At 34.4% G+C, this 20,263-nt stretch overlaps 1 protein-coding gene across 1 annotated transcript in view; it reads right to left on the reverse strand.

Annotated features, from left to right (window-relative positions):
• Window positions 1–614: 614 nt before the first annotated feature.
• LOC118204321 (guanylate cyclase 32E-like) overlaps window positions 615–20,263 on the reverse strand; it is a 440,266-nt gene continuing 420,617 nt past the window's right edge. The window contains exons 22-23 of the mRNA XM_085819935.1: window positions 12,880–12,971; window positions 615–10,311 (exon numbers count right to left, since the gene is read on the reverse strand). Coding sequence (XP_085676061.1) covers window positions 10,009–10,311; window positions 12,880–12,971 — 395 coding nt within the window. The 3' untranslated portion in view covers window positions 615–10,008. The remainder of the gene's footprint in view (window positions 10,312–12,879; window positions 12,972–20,263) is intronic.

The raw sequence follows: 20,263 nt of genomic DNA on the forward strand, positions 1-20,263 counted from the left end.
CTTTCTAAAATGTAAAAAAGTTTGTTTTATGAAAATGGCAGCCTTTAAAATCTAATGATAATAACCTGGCATATATTCATCACTATAATAACATGAATATAAACATATAAATTTACAGAACTGCTCACTATGGACACTATATTGAGGCGAAAAATTTTATAAAGTGAGAAATGAAATTTTTGCTCAAACTATTCACATTTAATTATACTACAAATCTTACAACACGAAATTCACGATTCAAATATCACATTGGCGTTTTTCAAGTGAAATAGTAAAAGCTGAAAATACGAAAACATCAATATGTAAAGAGATTTTTACTCCTTCTACATAGTATTTCATATAGTTAACCCAGTTGCAATTTTTTTAAATTCTAATTTCAGCTAATTATTCTATTCTCCAGGAAGGTTAAGGTAAGCGAAGCCGTAGATTGAGGCTTTTAGATTTTGTATATTAGAAATTTATATAAAGATATGTCGGTACTATTCCGTTTTGAGGACCGTAAAAAGTTTCAGCGAAAATGTATGCGCAAAAGCGCCAAATCTAGCAAACGCGCCCATTTAACAACGCGCCAAATCTAGCGTACGCGCTGATTTCAGATTGCGTAAGTTTATATAGTTCTATATTTCTTAAGACGCCATTGAAATACTAGTTTAATTTTTAAATCCTTTTTTGATTTTAAATCCTTTTTTATATCCTATGGTTTTAACAATTTGGGAATTGCCCACCACGAAAATTCGGCAATAGAATTTTGGGTAAAGTGCAGAATCACTCACTGTTTGACGCGTTTATAAGAATTGCACATACTCGGTATCCATGTGCACATCGATCCATTTTCACTTTAAAAAAAATCCCAGAATTGCACAAAAATGACACTGCGCACACCCTTGACTTTATTTATGTACACATCGACCTATTTTCACTTAAAAAGTAAAAGAAAATTGACAAAATTCAATTGTTTTTACCCTTGTAAAAAGCGGCAAACAAATAAGTGAGCGATTCTGCACTTTACCGAGAATATTTTCAAAGAAAAGGCATTATTCATTATATCAAATTACGTTTGAACAACCAAAGAGATGAAATTATGCTTTAGCGATAAGTCGGTAGCGAAATAGCGATGCAGGCATCCATTCAGTTATGTTTAGCAATTTTTATATAAATTATAGTAATGATCTGAAATAGTTATTTACTCTTATGCTTCCATTCAGTCATGTTTAGCCTTTTTCATATAAATTATAAAAATAAAAAACTATTATATGAAATTAACCTTTCATCTAAATTAAAGCATCAATCTTAGATAGTTATTTACTATTATACTTCCTTTCTTGCCGCAATTATTTTGGGCAGCATTGGCATCAACAATAGTTTGGCGATTTTTTACGGCCCTCCAAACCGAATAGTACCGATAAGTCAATGCTAGATAAAAAGTACCTCAGATGAAAACCTGATTTCAAAGTAAATAATTTCTAAAAATCTTTACAGCAAATAGATTTCAAAAGGGAAAGGGGTTAATTACTTTTAAGAGCCTACGTTTTGTAAATCGTGTTCATATAATAAAATTTAATATTTACATATTATCCCTTTGATGGTCAAAGCTGTTTACCATCGAAAGATGAAAGCAGACAGAGATCCCGTCAAAGTTGCGCTAATCCTTCAGACGGAACTGAAGACTTTTTATTTAATAAACTGTCACTATTCTACTAGATTCGTTTTTAGGTTTCGAAAATGGCTTTCGTCATATTTTTTATAAACATCCAGATATAATTAAGAAGCTTAGCTCTGTTCAAAAATTTTTGGCTACTCCTTGAAAAAGGCCAAAAAGTTTTTCACTGTGTGCTATAATGTCTTATTTTATTGAGCAGTTTTGATTTTGTTTCAATTTTGATTTTTGCTCTATCTGGTTAGGTTCTTGGCCACCTACTTTTGATTTAATTATTAACTCTTTATTAAACGCATCAATCACCTACTTACATTTGGTTTACAAAAAGAAAGCTATTAAAAAAATATAAGAAAGGGAAAATGGAATAACGGTAAAAAAAAAATTATGCGAAGGAAAATTTCCTTTCATTTTTTAAATTAAAATTTTAGTAAGTATATTGTTTTGCTATTTTCAGCCCTATTTATTTATCATCGAGTCAGAATTAAAAGCGATATATTTTTCTAGAAATTTTGTGTAAATTTTCAATGTTTAGTTTCTTACCGAATTCTTCGTGTTATATATATATATATATATATATATATATAAATAAAAAAAAAAGTCAACACTATTTCAATAGCGGGAAATAAAAGTCAAATTTCAAATTAATTAGCTTTTTATAAGCTAAATAACATAATGGACATCTCTTTATTACCGTTGTCACAAAAAGATTTCTTCGTAGATTTTCACGCACAAATAATTTTGAACATATCTTTTTGCATCTACATTTAGGAGATAGTTATTAATGACGGCTTGTGGACGTGCGACTTAATTTGGGCTTATGGCGCATCTGCATTTGGGCTTTGAGAGCAGTTCTTGCTGGAGATCAGTATTTGCATTCGTTAATGCCGATGTTTGCCAACAGATAGCACAATGGGAGGTCCATATCTTTTGCTGCTCTACTACAGCCGAGGTCTGTCCTTGAGGATTCTACGGTCGTAGAATGATACCGCAAAAAATAAAGCTAAACCATTGATGATACTACATCTCTTGCGGCGAGCAAAGTCGCTGCAGAATCTTAATTCTGAGACCGAACAGAATGGTTTTGGCAAACCCTTCTCGAGTTTCTTGCAAAAGTTTTAATTTTCAATTAATACTAACTCAGGTGTGAGTGAATTTTAGATGTTTTATTTTATTCATTCATTTATTTATTCCTTTTTATAAATGAATCCGATTTGGAACAGTTTTATGCGCTATCTATCTTCAAGCGGAGTTTCCAAAAGACTGCTATGAATGAAATAAAGTAAAGTAGCAACTTATGTATCATACACATTTTCCTAAATTAGTTTGACAGCTTCTTAAATGTATACTGTGTTATACTTTTGTGTAATAAATATTACCGGAAAAGTTATAAATAAAGAAATAAATTGAAAATTAATTTAATTTACTTGGCTTAGAATGGAAAACAAGTAATCCTGACATTAACTGAACTTCTGGGTATGTGAAACCCTCACAATTAAATTTATGCCGTCAGAATTGAAAATAATTATTTTCACCTTTAGAACTCTAAAAATACATAAAACTGCACCAAATTATTTATTAACAATCACAAATGTTGGACCGAGTTTTAAAATACAGTAGGGTCTCTGCAAATGAAATGGCGTTGAATGATATTAGGTTTAGGTTAGGTTAGGTTATTTAATTACGGCAAAGCCTCGAGGGCTATCTGCCTAAGGGAAGGGATGTCTTCGTGGAGGACTTTCTAAGGGAAACTGGCTCGTATACACGTTACACATGGGAAACACCACGAAAACACCCACGCAGCCAGCCCGTTCGCGGAATTCGAACCTCAGACCGAACTACCAGCGTTCAGCGACTTTACTGCTCGGCCGCTGGTGGGCTGATATTAGGTTTCTACTAGTTGCAGAGGAAAGCGAGAGCAAAAGTAGAGCCGGTACCAGAACTATTGTAACAGGTTAAGTCATTCTAATTCGGGACTAATGTAATTCGCTTGTATTTTCAGTATCCCTCTCTATATCCTCTCTTTTTGTGACATTTCAAACGAAATTCGCATTCAACAAGCACTGGAAAGACCAGCTCAGTCGAATCGCAATCGAAACGTTCCTCCGTGTTTTCCAATTTCGCATTTTCAGTTTTTGGCATACAACTTCAGTTATTGCCTCAACTTCTTCACAGATAAATTTCTGATTTCTATATTAGGAAGAACCTTTCTCCACGCTCAGACTTGCACGTGTTTGTCTTTTAGACAACCTCACGCAGGGAATGGGACTAGTATCCGCCGTAGCCATTTCGCCGTCGGAACATTTTGCCGTCAAGACATATTTTCTTTACATGTCTGCATTATATCTTGTCGTATTATATTAAATTAACTAAAACTAATAACTCTGTTTAGTTTAATAATTGAATTTAATTTGATAAACACTTTATATAAAATAATATATAAAATGTGACACATGACATATTAATACACCGTTACACATGACATACACCATTACACAAATATACCGTTATACATGACATTAATTTTAAGAGAGTAACCTGCTGACAAGATTCCAAAGTAATTCCATTTTCCATTCAGATTTTATAAAAATGTGAATTTCCTGCTTGCCTTCTCTGAACTAGCCGATTCAAATTTCAAGAAATTTTGACGAATCATGTAAATATTGTATCCGCATAATTTTAAAATTTACAGTATAACTTCTGTTATATCAGAAGTTTAGCCCCGATTCTCTTTGATACTGACATAATTTTCCAACTAACTATGTGTAATTTCTTTATATCTCATACTTGTAAATAACTATATATATTACAAACAACCTTTATTAAGTATACAAAAGGTAAACAGAATTATTAAACTAAATAAATTTAACACGAGAATATTACGGCAAGTTAAAATACAGGCATGTAAAGAAAAATATGTCTAGACGGGGAAACGGCCACGGTGAAATGGCGACGGCGAAAAGTCCTAGACCCCTCACGTACAGCTTTGAGTTTGAGTGAGCAATCTCCGCCGTGCACGGATAAACCGCAAACAGGAGAAAATTCACCCGGATAATCAAGAATATATTGTGTTTTACTTTAAAGGTATTCTTTTCTTTGTGCTTCTTTTTCTTTTCTTTTTCTTTAATTAAAAATTAAGACGCTATTTGAAGTATTTGCGAATGCTCATATCTTCGAAACTACAAATGTTACAATCAATCTAAATGCATGGTTAGATAGAAGAAAGAACACATTAGAAAACACAGGAAGACTTTTAAGAATTGGACAAATCGTATGCGCATAGTAACACGCCAAAAAAAGCGAAATTTTGATGACGTCTGTGTGTATGCGCTACCACATATGAGTGACAAGGTTGTTTGGTAGAAAATGCGTAGAGAGTCAGTGTGCTCGGATGGTGTTTGCTGTACTTGTTTTATGTCGCCAGGTGGCAAGGTCATCTAGTAAACAGTCAGTGTGTTCGGGTAGTGTTTGCAGTATTTTACTTTAACACCAAACATAATTAATAATTACTAAACATAATTAATAATGAGTTCGAAAAACGAAACATTAAGGCGATCGAGGCAAAGAGAAGCACAGCGAAATAAATGATACGATAATGCGCACCAAACATAAGAAGAGCAAAAAGGAATGTTTGCAGAAAGAAGGTAATAGACGATATTTATTTCTCATATCATCGACCAGTTTAAAATAAGGTTATTTTGAATGTAATAAATCAAATGAAATAAAATATACGTGCGGATAAAAGCTTTCGTTTGATTTATTTTTTCTATAAAACCCTCACATTTTTGTTAATAATCTTACGCATTAGACGCCAACGGCTCTTTAAACTAAAAGAGGCAGCCTCTTTAATTTAAAAAAAAATCCAATCATGCTTAAAATGGGCCATTTAATTTGCAAAAACCCAATTATTAAAAGAGAAATTATGCATAATTTGTTGCTGTTTCTGTCTGAAATCATATACCGTTCGGAATTTTAAATTTTCAATATTTTTACAAATTATTCTATGCAATTAGTTTTATACTATGCTCTCTCTTAAATTAAGTAGTTAAGTTTCAAAGAAAGCCATTTCAAGAAGAAATAATTTTGTAAAATTTAAAGGACTGGACAGACTGAAGGACGGTATATAGATCCTCACTTCATATGATTTCAGAATGACTAGAACTAAAGTCTCACAATAAACAACATCATAGAGTAGCACCTTGATGTTTTCTTGTGATAAAAGACACAAATACCGTATTTACTTGCATATTTCCCCCCTAGTTTATATGGTTATCCTATTTGTCTGGTACTAGAACTTTAGTCCTGTAGCTTTAATTACTAAACAGGTAGTGAGTTGTTGCATTGCCTGGAATAGTACCACAAAAACTGGAAAGTTCTTAAACAACTTTTTTTTTAAAATTGAACTGAACTTAATAATAACAAAACAGGGCACATCTTGTGCTGCAGATAACCAGTGCTCGTGGCACTGCAAATTAAATAACTATAGTCAAATCAATTTAAACGTTGATCAGAAGTCTAAGAATGCACACTTCAGTATTCTGATGCATTACAAAAGGAATTTCTCAGCTGAGTCATTAGCACTGAATAGTAACACAATTAGATAAATATACAAAACATTATCACTCCCATTATATTATACGGTGTTGTGGCTTGGGGTTCCAGGGCCCTGAACCTGCAGCGAATCAAAAATAAATTAGATACCATACAACGACCCTGGCTGCTGCTTCTGGCCAGATGCTTTGAAACAGTCTCGAAGGAAGTCGTTTGCATATTGGCCGTTATGCCGCCCCTTTCGATAGTTTACTCTTTTTATTACAATAGATTTACATTACATTCATAAAATGTTGATTTCGTTACTTACGGAGATTTTATTTCATAATAATGTTTTTCTGTCTTTAATATTAATAATACCAATTCTGCATTAAGAAAGGCAGTGGAATATCGGAGACCAAATGTTTACGTTGGAGAACTGGATATATTTGCTGACGGTTCGGGTTATGACAATGGAATTGGTGCAGTATATGTGGTTTACTAGTTTGGAACAGAAACTGACTATGGCAGAATTAGACTTTAACTTTGCAATTCGGTTTTTCAAGCCGAAATGGCTGTTATCATATCTGCTTTTAAATGGATTGATGAACACCTGACTGTAAAAACAGACTCATTATCTGGTTTGAAAGCATTAGTAGATCCTGATAGCACTAATATTTGGGTCTCATATGTAAAAGATGTACTTGTAAAAGTTGAGAAAATACATGAAGTGAAAATAACTGGATGAAAGCCCATATTGGTGGTTATAGGCAATGAGAGGGTCGGGTCGACACGCTGCCAAAGAGGCTGCTATGGGTAATGTCGGGGATGAGTTCGATATTCATGCATAAAAAAGAATTATTATTGTCAAAATAAAGGATTTTTACTGCGATTACTGGAAAAAGAAATGGAACAGTTCGGGAAAAAAAGAAAGATTATTTTTTTAACTTTGAAGTTTCTAAAAATATGAGAATGATATGTGACTTTGATTACAATCAAATAATTACTGGATACGGGCGCTTCCCGGCGTACCTGAAAAGATTTTAATTTGCAAAATAATTGTCTTTGTAGTTTTTGTAGTGCAGAAGGCAATGCACGACATTTCGCCGAAGATTGCGTATGTTAGGGAAAAACATGGCAACATCAAGAAATTCTATAGCTGCAGGAAAGAGTTTAGATCTGCAAATAATATTATGAGCTTTATAAATGGCAACAGAACAATACTAAGAATTTTGGTTTGATGTTTTTTAACTGTATTTTTGTTTTAATCTGTGTTGGGTGTGCTGCGTTAACCATGAGGCCAATTTTTGTGGGCCAGGAAGCGTTGCAGCACCCTTGTTTATTACATTATATTACACAGTTCAGTTAAATAAGCTGCCTCAGTTGATCAATGGTGTGTGAGTTAATATCGGGTGCTAGTTCATACAAAGCCGAGTTAGCTATATTTAACTAGAGCTGGTAGAAATCTAACCATGCAGCGTGGATTTCGGTTGCAGAGGCTCTGATTGATGAACCAATAATAGTGAAGAGCTTTAAGAAAACGGAGATATCATATACTTCTGAAGGTTCTGAAAATCACTGAATGTGGGAAAAACAGAATGAATGGTCAGAAACACGATGATGACAGTGACTATGGCTTTAAATTTAACGATAAAAAAAAGAACCGTTCCAGCAGCATTAAATGACCCTAGAGAGTAGCAATGAATAACAATGAGAGCAGGTGAGATTCAGGACACAAGGAAGTCGAAGATATTTTATTAGATATTGTAACGTTAAATAATAATTAAGACACAATAACACGCCGAACAAATACTAATTCAGAAGTCAAACAACAAAAATCAGCGTTATATTTTCAAAATTTTTACAGGACTAGTTTCGATGGTTTTACCGAACCACCATCCTCAGCTGCAAAACCGCAAATGAACGAGATAAGATATAATGATTAGATAAGATAAGAAAGCCTGGACAAGAATAAGCAAGTGGTGCCATCTGTTGATGGAACCAGAACTAAAACATAATTTCTTTAAAGGCCGAAGGCAAAGATGGATTGGAATTAGGATCGTTAACTAGAACAAAAGATTATTTTGAATGTGAAATGCCTCTAAAAAATCCAGTTCTCCGATGGAAGATGTTTTTTGAATAATTTTGGCAGCAGAAAAATTGAAAGTGTGATTTTCGGATCAACAATGTTGAGCAACAGAAGACTTCTGTGTTTCCTTTTTTCTAACATATGCTGTATCTCGTTCATTTGCGATTTTACAGCTAAGGATGGTGGTTCGGTAAAACCATCGAAACTAGTCCTGTGAAAATTTTGAAAATATAACGCTGATTTTTGTTGTTTGACTTCTGAATTAGTTAACTAATACTTCTGTCTATTCTTACTGGAATGCAAGTTTGTTTTAAAAAATAATGTTAGGATAACTACAAGTATAGTTCGACCATCTCAAACGCAACCCTGGCTGAAATTATGCCAAAACACATAGAATCGTCGAAAAGGGACATTGTTACTTGTTGCGACAGGAAAGGTAACGTGAAAGTCTTCTCTTCTCCGGAAAGAGAGAATTTACATAATGAAGGGAAAGAAAGTGCCCCATCCTTCCACCTCATTTTGAGAATAATTCGGTCCGAGTGGCACATTCGTGTTTACCCTCATGGTCGCTGATGAGGCGGTCGAACTATAATTTATGAGTATCTATGAATACTTTTCATTTGTTACGTTCTTATTGTAACTGCGTCCTTCCGAAATTAAATCACTCGTATAATTTTCCCTTGCCGAGTTTTGTAAAACAAAGTTAGAAAAAAGAGAGAAAAGCATGCGAGTAAATACGGTAATCATCAGTTACCCATTTCCAATATCAAATAACAGTTAATACTCTAATAACTCAGTGGTCTTCAAACTTTGTCGACTCGCGGAATCCTGAGAACTATAAAGTTTTGTCGGGGAACCCTATCCCAGCTCCAGGAAAAAACAAGTATCTTAAAATAATATTTAAAGTAGATGAATATGCTATAGGTACTTTACGTAAAGACAATGAAATTAGCGTAATTTTTATCAAAAAATGATCACATAAAATTAATGAAATTTACTCATTAATAACATTGACTTGTGCTAGAGTTGTGAGCTACCCATGTATTACATTTAGTGACTGGCGCGTGCTTGCACCTTTTTCTATAAACTGTCGAAGTCTAGCTCTATTGCAGTAGCAATCTATAATCGTCATTTAATTTGTTTCTATGTTTAGCTTTTGTGGTTTATACTATTTACTTTTGCAAAGAACTGCCTGTCATCCTGTTTGACATATGCTGCTTGGCACATTATGTGCTTGCTTGACATATAATGTTTGCTGGTCATCTTTTTGGCACAAGCTAAGTTTTAAAAATAATCTGTAACTAAATGTACCTTTATATGTTTTATTTAACAAGCACAAGCCAACTAGTTTGAGTGCTTTGCAATTTTCTTTTCGATTTTTATTTCCTCACAAGAAATCTTAGGATTTGATTCGCGGAACCTCAGGGTTCCGGGAAAGATAGTTTGAAGACCACTGCTCTAACTTCACGATTTTAAAAGACATCCAAAAGTCGTAAATGACAAAATTTCAGAAACTATTAACACCAAAGTTAACTAAATGTCCTACAGAACTGATTTCTCTCAAGAACAAATGTCTAGCATGAACATAGTAATACATTACATTTTTTCATATCACTAATATTAGTACAGTTAATATAAAAGAACTTATTCAGACAATGGTAGTTAATGTTTGGTATCAACAGTTGAAGCTCTTCCTTCTGGTAAAAAGTTGTAGAATGCTTTGAAGAATGTAATTTCACAAAAAGCAATCTGTGGGGGTATAGAACTCTCTTAAGCTGATAGTGGGTGCAGAGCGGTAGCCAAACGCTCTTTTCACTTCATTTTCCGCGTTCTTCTTACAGTCGTGGAACAGACTCAGGCAACTGTCGTTGTGGTTCATGGTTTCGATGTCGCTTCCTCCACTCAAGAGATCTGGCAAGGGACTTCTTATTTCATAGTTTGTCGGTGGGTAAGAGGGGCAGAGTTTTAGTTGGGGATGAAGTTTGGAATCAGTAGCTTCTTTTCCCAGCAACCAGAATGTTCGCATTTCTCCTTTACCCTGCAAATATATATTAGTAAAAATCTATACATATATATCAGATACTTTATACACAGAAACAGGTCTTCATTTCTAAAATAAGAAGTTCTGGAGCCTTATGGCCATCAGAATAAAACAGAAAAATCATAAATAAATAAATGAATATTGTTGCTGTTTTCGAGTACATATTTCATGGAAGAATGGTTGCCAGAGCCACAAAGAAGTCAGACTTCTTCTTTCCATCCCCAAGTTTAGAAGGAGTTTTAGTTCATGCAAATGTACGAAAGACATTACACCTTAAAATGGGCAATATTCATAAAGTAATATTATTCAATTTTAAATATTTATTTCTATTTCTCTGTTCCAAATGTATATTAGTCAAACTTCAAAAATAAATTTTACTTTTTCAAACTGATTATAAAATATTGCGAATTTATTGCGTACTATGTTAGCCCCCAACGTCGTTTTTGCTTCGCAGATTGCATTAGCAGATAAAGGATATATAATGAACATGAAATATTGAATTAAGAATCACAACACCTTTAATATGAACGCTTTTAAATTAAGAATATATTAATTAAAAATCTGTGCACATGTTTACGGAGTAAGCACAGGAAGAAATGATACTTTTTCTTTCTATGAAAAAAAAAAAAAAAAAAAAAAATCACTACCTGTTTTTATATTAACTTGACCGCACTACAGTGTTGTAAGAAGTGTAATCTCAAAAATACAACGCACGTAATAATATTTCTGGTACTGCTATAAAAATGTAAAGAAACGGTGTGGAGGTGTGCCTTGGAGCCCAAGCAAAGTTAAGGCGTTTCTAATCGTAGAGGAAATGATGTCATCGGAAGCCAGATCCAATGATGAGGAGGGATTTTACCCTATGTGCTTGGCGCAGTACAGAATGCTTATATGCTGTTTGTCCCACTTTTCAAATAACTAGCCTCTGGCACGGTCAGCCCCCATGGGCAAACTGCTAATTAATAAAAGAGGCAAAGAATTGCAAATCACTTAGTTTGTTAATTAATAACCGATTTATTTAAAAGAAAAATTGAATTTAAAGCAAATTAAATTTAAAACGAAACGCAAGTATCTTACGCTTCGACAAATGGCAACTGCCAGATAGAATCCCTGCCGCGTGAATACTATATGAGTAATGAATTAAAAATATGCAGAGGGTGTTTACACACTTTTAGAACTATTTCGGAGACGTTTAATTAATGCCTAAAATTTAAAAAGCATTTTTTGAAATATTCAGTATAATAGTCCTTCTTCAGGACTAGAAGTCTGCATCGTGATTCCCATGACAGAAATGCCTTTTATAAAATTTCCGACGGTTTTGATTTCTATTCCTTTTTTACTGCTTTCAGAGACCATTGATCGTGGTGAGTTTGTGTTCAGAAATAGCTCTTTTCGAGAGACCAAAGGAACAGCAATCCGCAGGGTGAAAAGTCATGGGACTTTCCCCGGAGTACGCTGAAAAGGTATATATGCAGTACCTGTATCAATCTTCCTTTTTTCAGGAATACAGTGTTACTTTTCGAAGCATGACTTATTTCTCTGGTTTGATGAAGTTTGACTCTTTAAAACTCATTGGAATAAGGAAATGGAAATTTTTTCTTGACTATCTGATGCAAAACTTTCTCTCGACAATACGTTGAGTCGATTTTAGCATTTTCCCCGCCTTTCTTGTTTTTAATTTTCCACTGTAAGAAAATCGCCCGACGATCATAAATAATTGACTGAAACTTTGTTTGCATTAATGGAACCAGATTTCCACATTTTCCCCCGTTTTTTGATAACAAATAGACATTTGTTTTTGCTGCAGTCATTTAAGTAAACCTGTTAAATAGTTTTAATACATTTGCAATGAAATTGTTCTCCTTTGAGCCTCCCGTCTTGGCAAAAGAGATGAACTTTACATTCTTTAGCTTTTTTGATGTTGTAAATCTTGGTTTATTATTCCATTTATTGCTACTAAACATATATTTAAAGAGTCTACAATTGGTTTTTTAGTTGGCGGAGTTTCTCATGTGACCAACGATTTAGATTTCGAAACTTTAGAAACACTACATACCATTTTCGAGGATTAGTCTGGTGTCTTTTTTTCAATGTAGAATTAATGATGGACGGTTTTTTCCTTGCCGATTAATAACTGCTTATTATCCTCTTAGAATAACTGCTTGTTTTGGTTTATGTTTTTGAAATATGGAATAGCAATATTTTCTCTTCGGACACCTCAAAAACCTATCCTGAAATCCACAGTTGCTTATATGCGACATTTTGAAAGAAGAATAAGTTTAAATGTAGCTGACAACATTTCTCATTTCAAACAATGAGCTGTTGCCAGAAAGTTTTGTACCGAAACATTTTTTTAAAATTCTTCATCGAAATCGTAATAAAAATGCGTTAACACCCTCTGTATATGACAGCTTTCTTCTAATTTCTGAAATTTAAGCTGAAAGGCAAATATATTTTCCATTTAAGCTCCATTTACTCGTACTCATTACTACTTCCCATAAAATAACTATTTACTGCTACTTCTCAACACAGTAAAATTATTAAAATAAATGTTGTAGGAAGTACCTTGATTTGTACCAGACCTCTTTCTTGCAAAACGTAACCTCCCAATTTGTCCAGAATTTCCTTACAAGCTTCACTTACGTGGATTTTCATGGCTGACAAAGAAATCGTAAACGTTAGGAAAAAGGTGTTACAAGTTCACGCATATATTAACAAAAAAGGCAAAGGTAAAGCTTATACCTTGCTATTTAAAAAACAGAGTTTCAAAGATTGAAATAATAGGAAGACCGGAAAGTAATGTCGCTTTCTTACATTAAATTCAAACGAATACATTTTTAACAAGTTTTTATTTTTAATCAATAATATAATCACACTCGTTATCAACAACCTTTTGCCATCTAACGTGCAGATTTTCAATCCCGGACCGATAAAAATCAATTGGTTTTGAGTAAAATATCTCGGGAGGACATTTTGGACATCATCCAAATTTTCAAATTTTTTGCCACTAAGAAAATGTTGTAGGGATCCGAATAAATGGAAATCCAATGCTGCGATATCGGCCGAGTATGGTGGGTGAGTATCGCAATACCTCCCACCCCAATTCATTAATTTTTTCCAGTGTTCGTCTTGCACAGTGCGGTCTTTCATTGTCGTGTTGCAGAATGACGCCTTTTCTGTTGGCAACTGATATTTTTCGATTAAAGATTGGTTCACTCGATCCAATTGTTCACAATAAAGATCCAGGTTTCAGCAATTCAAAAGGAACAATTCCGCGAATACTCCATGAAACACTCAAAAGCGCCTTTTCGGGATGTAAACCTTTTGTAACCCCTATTAAAACTGCCTTTTGAGTTTCGGATTATCATAAAGGACTTATTTTTTTGTCTCCACTAATCAAACGATCAAAAAACGGTTCTGTATGGTGCCGTTGAAGCAATACGTTGCATGTGATGGATCGGTTGGCTTTGTTCTTTTCGGACAGATTATGGGGGACTCAAACACCTGCTTTGCTTATTTTTTCATTCTGCTTTAAATGTTCTTGGATGGTCGAACAAAGTTGGTTAAGAGTGTTTGACATGGATTTGCTTCCACTTCTGCCCTTAGCATGTTGTTGTCGACGTGCGCAGAAACGATATTCCTTTCCGGTCTCCCTATTACTTATTCATGAAAGATGATTCCTAAATTCATGAAATGCGTTATGACATAGTCACGCTGCAAACAAATTAAAAAAGAGAGTTGCTGTTCTTGTAGACCGTTAACAAAAATAATTTCAGCAATTAAAAATAAATAAGTAAAGAGAAAAGAAAATATAAAAGGATTCAGATTTTCATGTCACACCAGAAGGTTTGTTAATATTTTTTATGCTCTTGATGAGTCTGTAGTTTACCATAATGCTATTAGACTCACTCCAGATAATGAAACGTTGTCTTTTTAACTTCATTATTAATAAACATCCCTTTTCTTATACTACATACAATTTAATAGAAAAATCACAAAATATTTAAAAACAGCATATCTTTAAACTTCTCGATAATATGTTATACATTTTTTAAATATTCGATATGTTATTTCTGTAAAAATAATACATAACGATAAAATTTGATGACAACAAACTTTTATATCTGCAACCACACATTTTTCATATTTGTTATATTATTTCTTTAAAAATAATACATGGAGATAACATTTAGTAATTTTAAAAGTGATACGGACAAAAAATGAGGTCCAAGACTAATAGAATAGAAAGAATTAATTGTATTAAACACATTCGAAATTTGAAGTCCATTTGTGTGTGTAATAGCAACATTGATTGCGACTGATTGATGCCAGATCCTCAAAATGTGAGAAAAACAGTTTAAGACAATTGGATAAAACGTACTGGCAATACATCGATAGTCCCCAAACACTTGGATAGACCAATATAATCACCTGCCATATCTACCACCCACTAATGGACCTTTTCATTCTCTATGACAATATTATAATGTGAGCGCTGTCAAGGATATCTTGTTACGGTGCGATAGGAGGTAATGGTATACAATGCCGTTGCTTTCTTATGAGTGCTAGATGCGAATGATGTTTCAGAGGACCAATTCCGCCATCCTCCAGGACAATGCGTAGTGTTATACTTCGAGAGCTGTTATTACGGATCTCCTGTGACAGTGACGATGAGAGGTAGTGGTACACTACACCAACAAATGCTGTTGCTTTCTCCTGAGTGCTGGACGCAATTCATGTTTCAGATGACGAGTTACATTGTTCTCCAAGACAATGCGTAGTGCCCTATTTCGAGAGCTGTCACAGATCTCTTGCGACGGTGTCGATAAGAGGAACTGGTTTACCACACCAACAAATGTTGCTCCTTTTTCTTGAGTGTTGGATGCAGATGAGGTTTCAGGTGATGAATCCTATTGTCCTTCAAGACAATCTGTAGTTCCTATTCAGAAAGCTGTTATGGATCTCCGACGGTGGGGATGAGTGGTAATGGTACACCACACAACAAATGTTGTTGCTTTCTCCTATGTGTTGGACACAGATGATGCTTCGGATGACAAATACCATCTTCCTCCAACACAATGCTTCGACAACTTTCACAAATGTTTTGAGACACCCATAAATGTCACCGCTTTTTCCTGGAGAGATGAACGCAGATGACGAATCCCATTATCTTCCAAGACAACGCGAATGTCATACTTCGAGTGCTGTCACGGATCTCCTGCAACAGTGGCGATGGAGATACGGAGACATCTGGCATATTTGCTTGATGTGGATACGTGTGCAGGCATATCAAGCAGATCTCTTCGTCAAAATGAAAGAACCATTGCAAAGAATCGATTAAAATGGTAGAGAAAGGAGCTTACACCTGCTATAGCGTGTCGCTAGGTGTAATCAACGGAGTTAACGGTATACGTTGTCTTTCATTGTCTTCCAGTGCAACCTCATCGGTGGCCAAGTGGTTAAGGCCACTAAATAATGGTATTTCGACCTGATTTAGGTTCGTAATCAGGCGAACGTGGTGGCTGCATGGTTGGTTTTGTCCATGAGCAAAGTAAATATGAGCTAGTTTGACTTAAAACGTACTCCACAATGGCATCTCTCCCGTTAGGGAGATAGCCCTCGAGCCAATGCCATATTCAAAATAATATAACTTAGCTTTCCAGTGGCTTGTTAGAAAATGGTCGACACGGCAAGCAATCATCAGAGGAATTGTTTAAGAGTTTATATCTACGGCAATGATGTATTTTCGGAGCTATTGACGTGCTGCTACTACATTTTATCAAATTTTCGACTAAAGAAAAGAAATTTGACATTTTAAAGTTTGAACGTAAAAAAGAAAAGGATAGCATGTTATATTTCAGTCTTAAAAATCATAATTTTTAAACATTTTAGTATGCATCTGCAGGGAAGATGTATTTATGTTTTTCTCACGCTTATGAAATATGCAAGATGTTTCTAAAGTTATAAGAATTAAGCTCTAGTTCAATTTCTGAAATTCAACTGTGCAACGCTATCGACCACAGACAAGTCTTGACATGTCTGTACGGTTACACCATGCAATACTGATTAGTCCGATTTAGTTGTTTGGCCAATATAGACGAAGTTTTGTAGCACTGTTTTTGCAACTATGGAACATACAAACAGCAGTCATTTCCATTTTATGGAAAGAGGGTGTGAAAATTTCAGAAATTATTCAGCATCTGCGCGCAGTATTCTGTTTCCACATCTGGAAAAAAAAAAAAAAAAAAAAAAAAAACTTTACAGGTTGTTCGATTTGAGAATTTAACCATGCCATAAATTGGTAGATCGAGAAGACATCGGAAACGTTCTTCCAGGGTAGTTTAAAAATTAATTTTTGCTGGTATAAGTGTATTCCATCAAGTGAAGATTATGCTGCAAAAGTGCATTTTAAAAATGATGAAAACTGACGAAATTAAAAAAAAAGTATCTAAATCTCTAGAACTTGGAAAACATTGCTCGTAAATATACCCGTTTGTTTCGCAAGCACATACAAAAATATATAATGACCAGAAAACTATTCTTTTAAAGAAATAATATCGTGATAGTTACCTGTAGTAGTTTATCTTTGACTACTTTTCATTTGTTATATTCTTGTCCGCGTCCTCCAATTTGGTTTATTTAACTATGGCAAAGCACTCGACGATATTTGCCTAAGGAGACGGATGCCTTCGCGGAAAACAGAAACTAGCTCGTATTCACGTTACACAGGGAAGGGGGGATAAGAAAATGTCCATGCAGCCAATCTGTTCTCCGGGATTCGAAACTCGAACCGAGCTACCAGTGCTCAGCGACTTTACCGTTCGGGCCTGGTGGGCCGCGCATCCTCTGGAAGTTAAATTATTCGCATAATTTTTCCATCTGGATTTTTTTGATACTAAAACTAGTAAAATATTCTTATGTGGACACCACATGACTTCCTTATACGGCCTATTAAATTATACACATTGTTTGCTACAAGTCATTTAAACATTATATCCTCGAATAATTTTAACTTAATTCACCGAGTCCTACAGGCAAGTTAAAAATGCTATCAAAAATTGCAAATTTTCAAAAAATTTGACATTGGCAAAACATTAATATTTCCTTTATTCGAAACACTTCTCTAATTGGAAGTATATGACTATGAATAACGACTGCGAAAATAAAGGCCGGTAAGGAGGATGGGTATAGATATATACGTACTTTTGGTACTGCCGATTGCAATAAAAGAGAAAGGTGAGCAGCTAGATGTTATAGCAATCACAGGTTCAAAATTTCAACATTTTATGGCTAATTGTTTTTGAGTTATATGAGATATATGCATACATACATACGTACAGACGTCGCGAAAAAATCCATTTGGGAATAAAGGGTCCTTTATTCTGTCTGTACGTATAGACGTGACGCAAAAAATAGTCAAAAGTGCTATTTCGGTTGATAACTGATAACCGAATTTTCTTTTGCGATTACAATCCTGTACTTCGTATACAATGAAGTCAAAAGGGGGAAAATGAGCAAGGAAATACAATTTGTATATATTAGAGCACTAATTCGATTTGGAAAAGACTCAAAACGACAAGCATGTTCGATATCGGTGTAAATTACCTATCCTGCATCTAATCGACCGGAAATGACGTTTAATACAGGAATTTATTACTTTACAATTGGGAAAAAGAGGGGAATTGGAACTCTTATCTTTTGAATTTTTGAGTGTAAAAAATATAAATCAGTATAGTCGTCTCTTTCAAATGTCTATTGAAATCCCTCATTTCTATTTTTTAACAATGAATAATCTGTATGTACGTATGCATGCATGCATGTTCCTCGCGTTACAGGAAAATGGCGGTATCTTGAACCACTGAGGGCATTGTTCATTTTTCATGTTTCCTGTTTCAAAATAACTTAATGTCCTTGAGCTGATAATATCAAGCTAAAGATTTGTAAGGGCCCACCAGCGGCCGAGCGGTAAAGACGCTGAACACTGGTACTTCGGTCCGAAGTTTGAATCCCGCGAACGGGCTGGCTGCATGGGCGTTTCCTTGGTTTTCCCCATCTGCAACGTGTATACGAGCCAGTTTCTTAGAAAGTCCTCCACGAAGGCATCTCTCCCTTTAGGCAGATAGCCCTCGTGTGCTTTGTCGTAATTGAGTAATCCTAATCCTAAAGATTTGTAAAATTAGAAATTATTTATTCCCCCTCCCCCATTGGACTCACTCTTGCTAATACTTTTCTTTTGTTGTCTGTTTAGCTATTATTATTAAGCAATCAACAATATCACAAAATGTTTATCATGCAAGCTATATATATTTAAAATTCCCGATTTTTTGCAAACTTTTTTCAGTGTGACATATAAAACTGTTTTGCTTTGACTTTTTGTTATCAACGTTTTGCTATTAAATAGCCCATTCTTCATTCTTATGCCGCATAAAATTCAACAGCAAACTCATAAAGTATTATAAATCGCACATCTTTAGAATTATACAGTGTTAGAAGTTGCCAAACATGTTTTTACATTCACTATAATACTTCGTTAAAAACTAGCCGCCTAAAACAATAATCGTAAAAAGGAAAAAATATAAAATTTTAATGAATTAAGCTAGAGTAATTTCATAAAAATACTTCTGCTAAGCTATCTCATGATTTTAATTTATTTTTATTTAAATCAATCAGGTTGAAATGTAGAAAACGTATTCTCGAGAACTGTGTTTATTGCTCTTAAATCGCTTAATTTGTTACTCAATAACCTTCCAGATTAAATATGAAAGTTAAAGGGTTCACAGTAGAAGGTGCTAGCACCACGGTGCCTGGGCCGAAGACCCTACCCCTGATCCAAAATTTGGGTGCCTCTTAATATTGTAGAACATAACATTTAATAATTTCTCCCATCAATAAAATTCCGAGTTCCATACTCAAGGACCCCATTCCGGATATGAATTCCTGGGGTATTTATAGTATTCTCTGCCAGTGTGGTTTAATTTACATTGGCCAAACTAAGAGAGCCCTAAAATTTCGCGTCAAGGAACATGAAGCATATGTTAGAAAAAAGGAAACAGAGAAGTCTTCTGTTGCTCAACATTGTTGGTCCGAAAATCACACTTTCAATTTTTATGCTGCCAGAATTATTCAAAAAACATCTTCCATTGAAGAACTGGATTTTCTAGAGTCATTTCGCATTCAAAAAAATCTTTCTGTTCTAGTTAACGATCCTAATTCCAATCCAACTTTGCCTTCGGCCTTTAAAGAAATTATGTTTTAGTTCTGGTTTCATCAACAGATGGCGCCCCTTGCTTATTCTTGTTCAGGCTTTCTTATCTTATCTAATCATTATATCCTATCTCGTTCATTTGCGGTTTTGCAGCTGAGGATGGTGGTTCGGTAAAACTATCGAAACTAGTCCTGTGAAAATTTTGAAAATATAACGCTGATTTTTGTTGTTTGACTTCTGAATCAGCATAACATTTACATTTGATGTAACATTGACATGAAAACACACACTAGTATGTGGAGATTAGAGGTGTTCTATTTAAGACAGAAGCAATAAGTTGCTTTCAAATACCGAATTTGCGAATTAAAATTGAAAGATCTTGATTGAAATATCTTGGCAACAGTCTGGTACGCTGGAAATAAAAATGTCTTATTTCGGACAGAGTTGTCAGTTCTGGTTTTCATATCTCTGAATTGGTTAAACAAAAATTCCTTAAATTTATACAAATAAAAAGCAAATTCGAAACTTGGGCTTTGAGGTACTAATGTTCGGATGGAGGATTACGTGTATTAAAAATTCGGTGGTTTTAGGTACGGTTGTTTCTCCGAAATGCAATTTCTCCACATCCACTATTTTTCACTTGTGTATTGTTTACCAAAAAAATTAATTATTTATGGGAAAAAAATCATTTTTATATCTTTCGTCTATATTTAATTGCGGAAAAGTCTCGATTTTAAAAAGATA

The sequence above is a fragment of the Stegodyphus dumicola genome, chromosome 7 (assembly GCF_044657685.1).
Source record: "Stegodyphus dumicola isolate Sdum_Otavi_A_Nest chromosome 7, ASM4465768v1".
Classification (NCBI taxonomy): Eukaryota; Metazoa; Arthropoda; class Arachnida; order Araneae; family Eresidae; genus Stegodyphus; species Stegodyphus dumicola.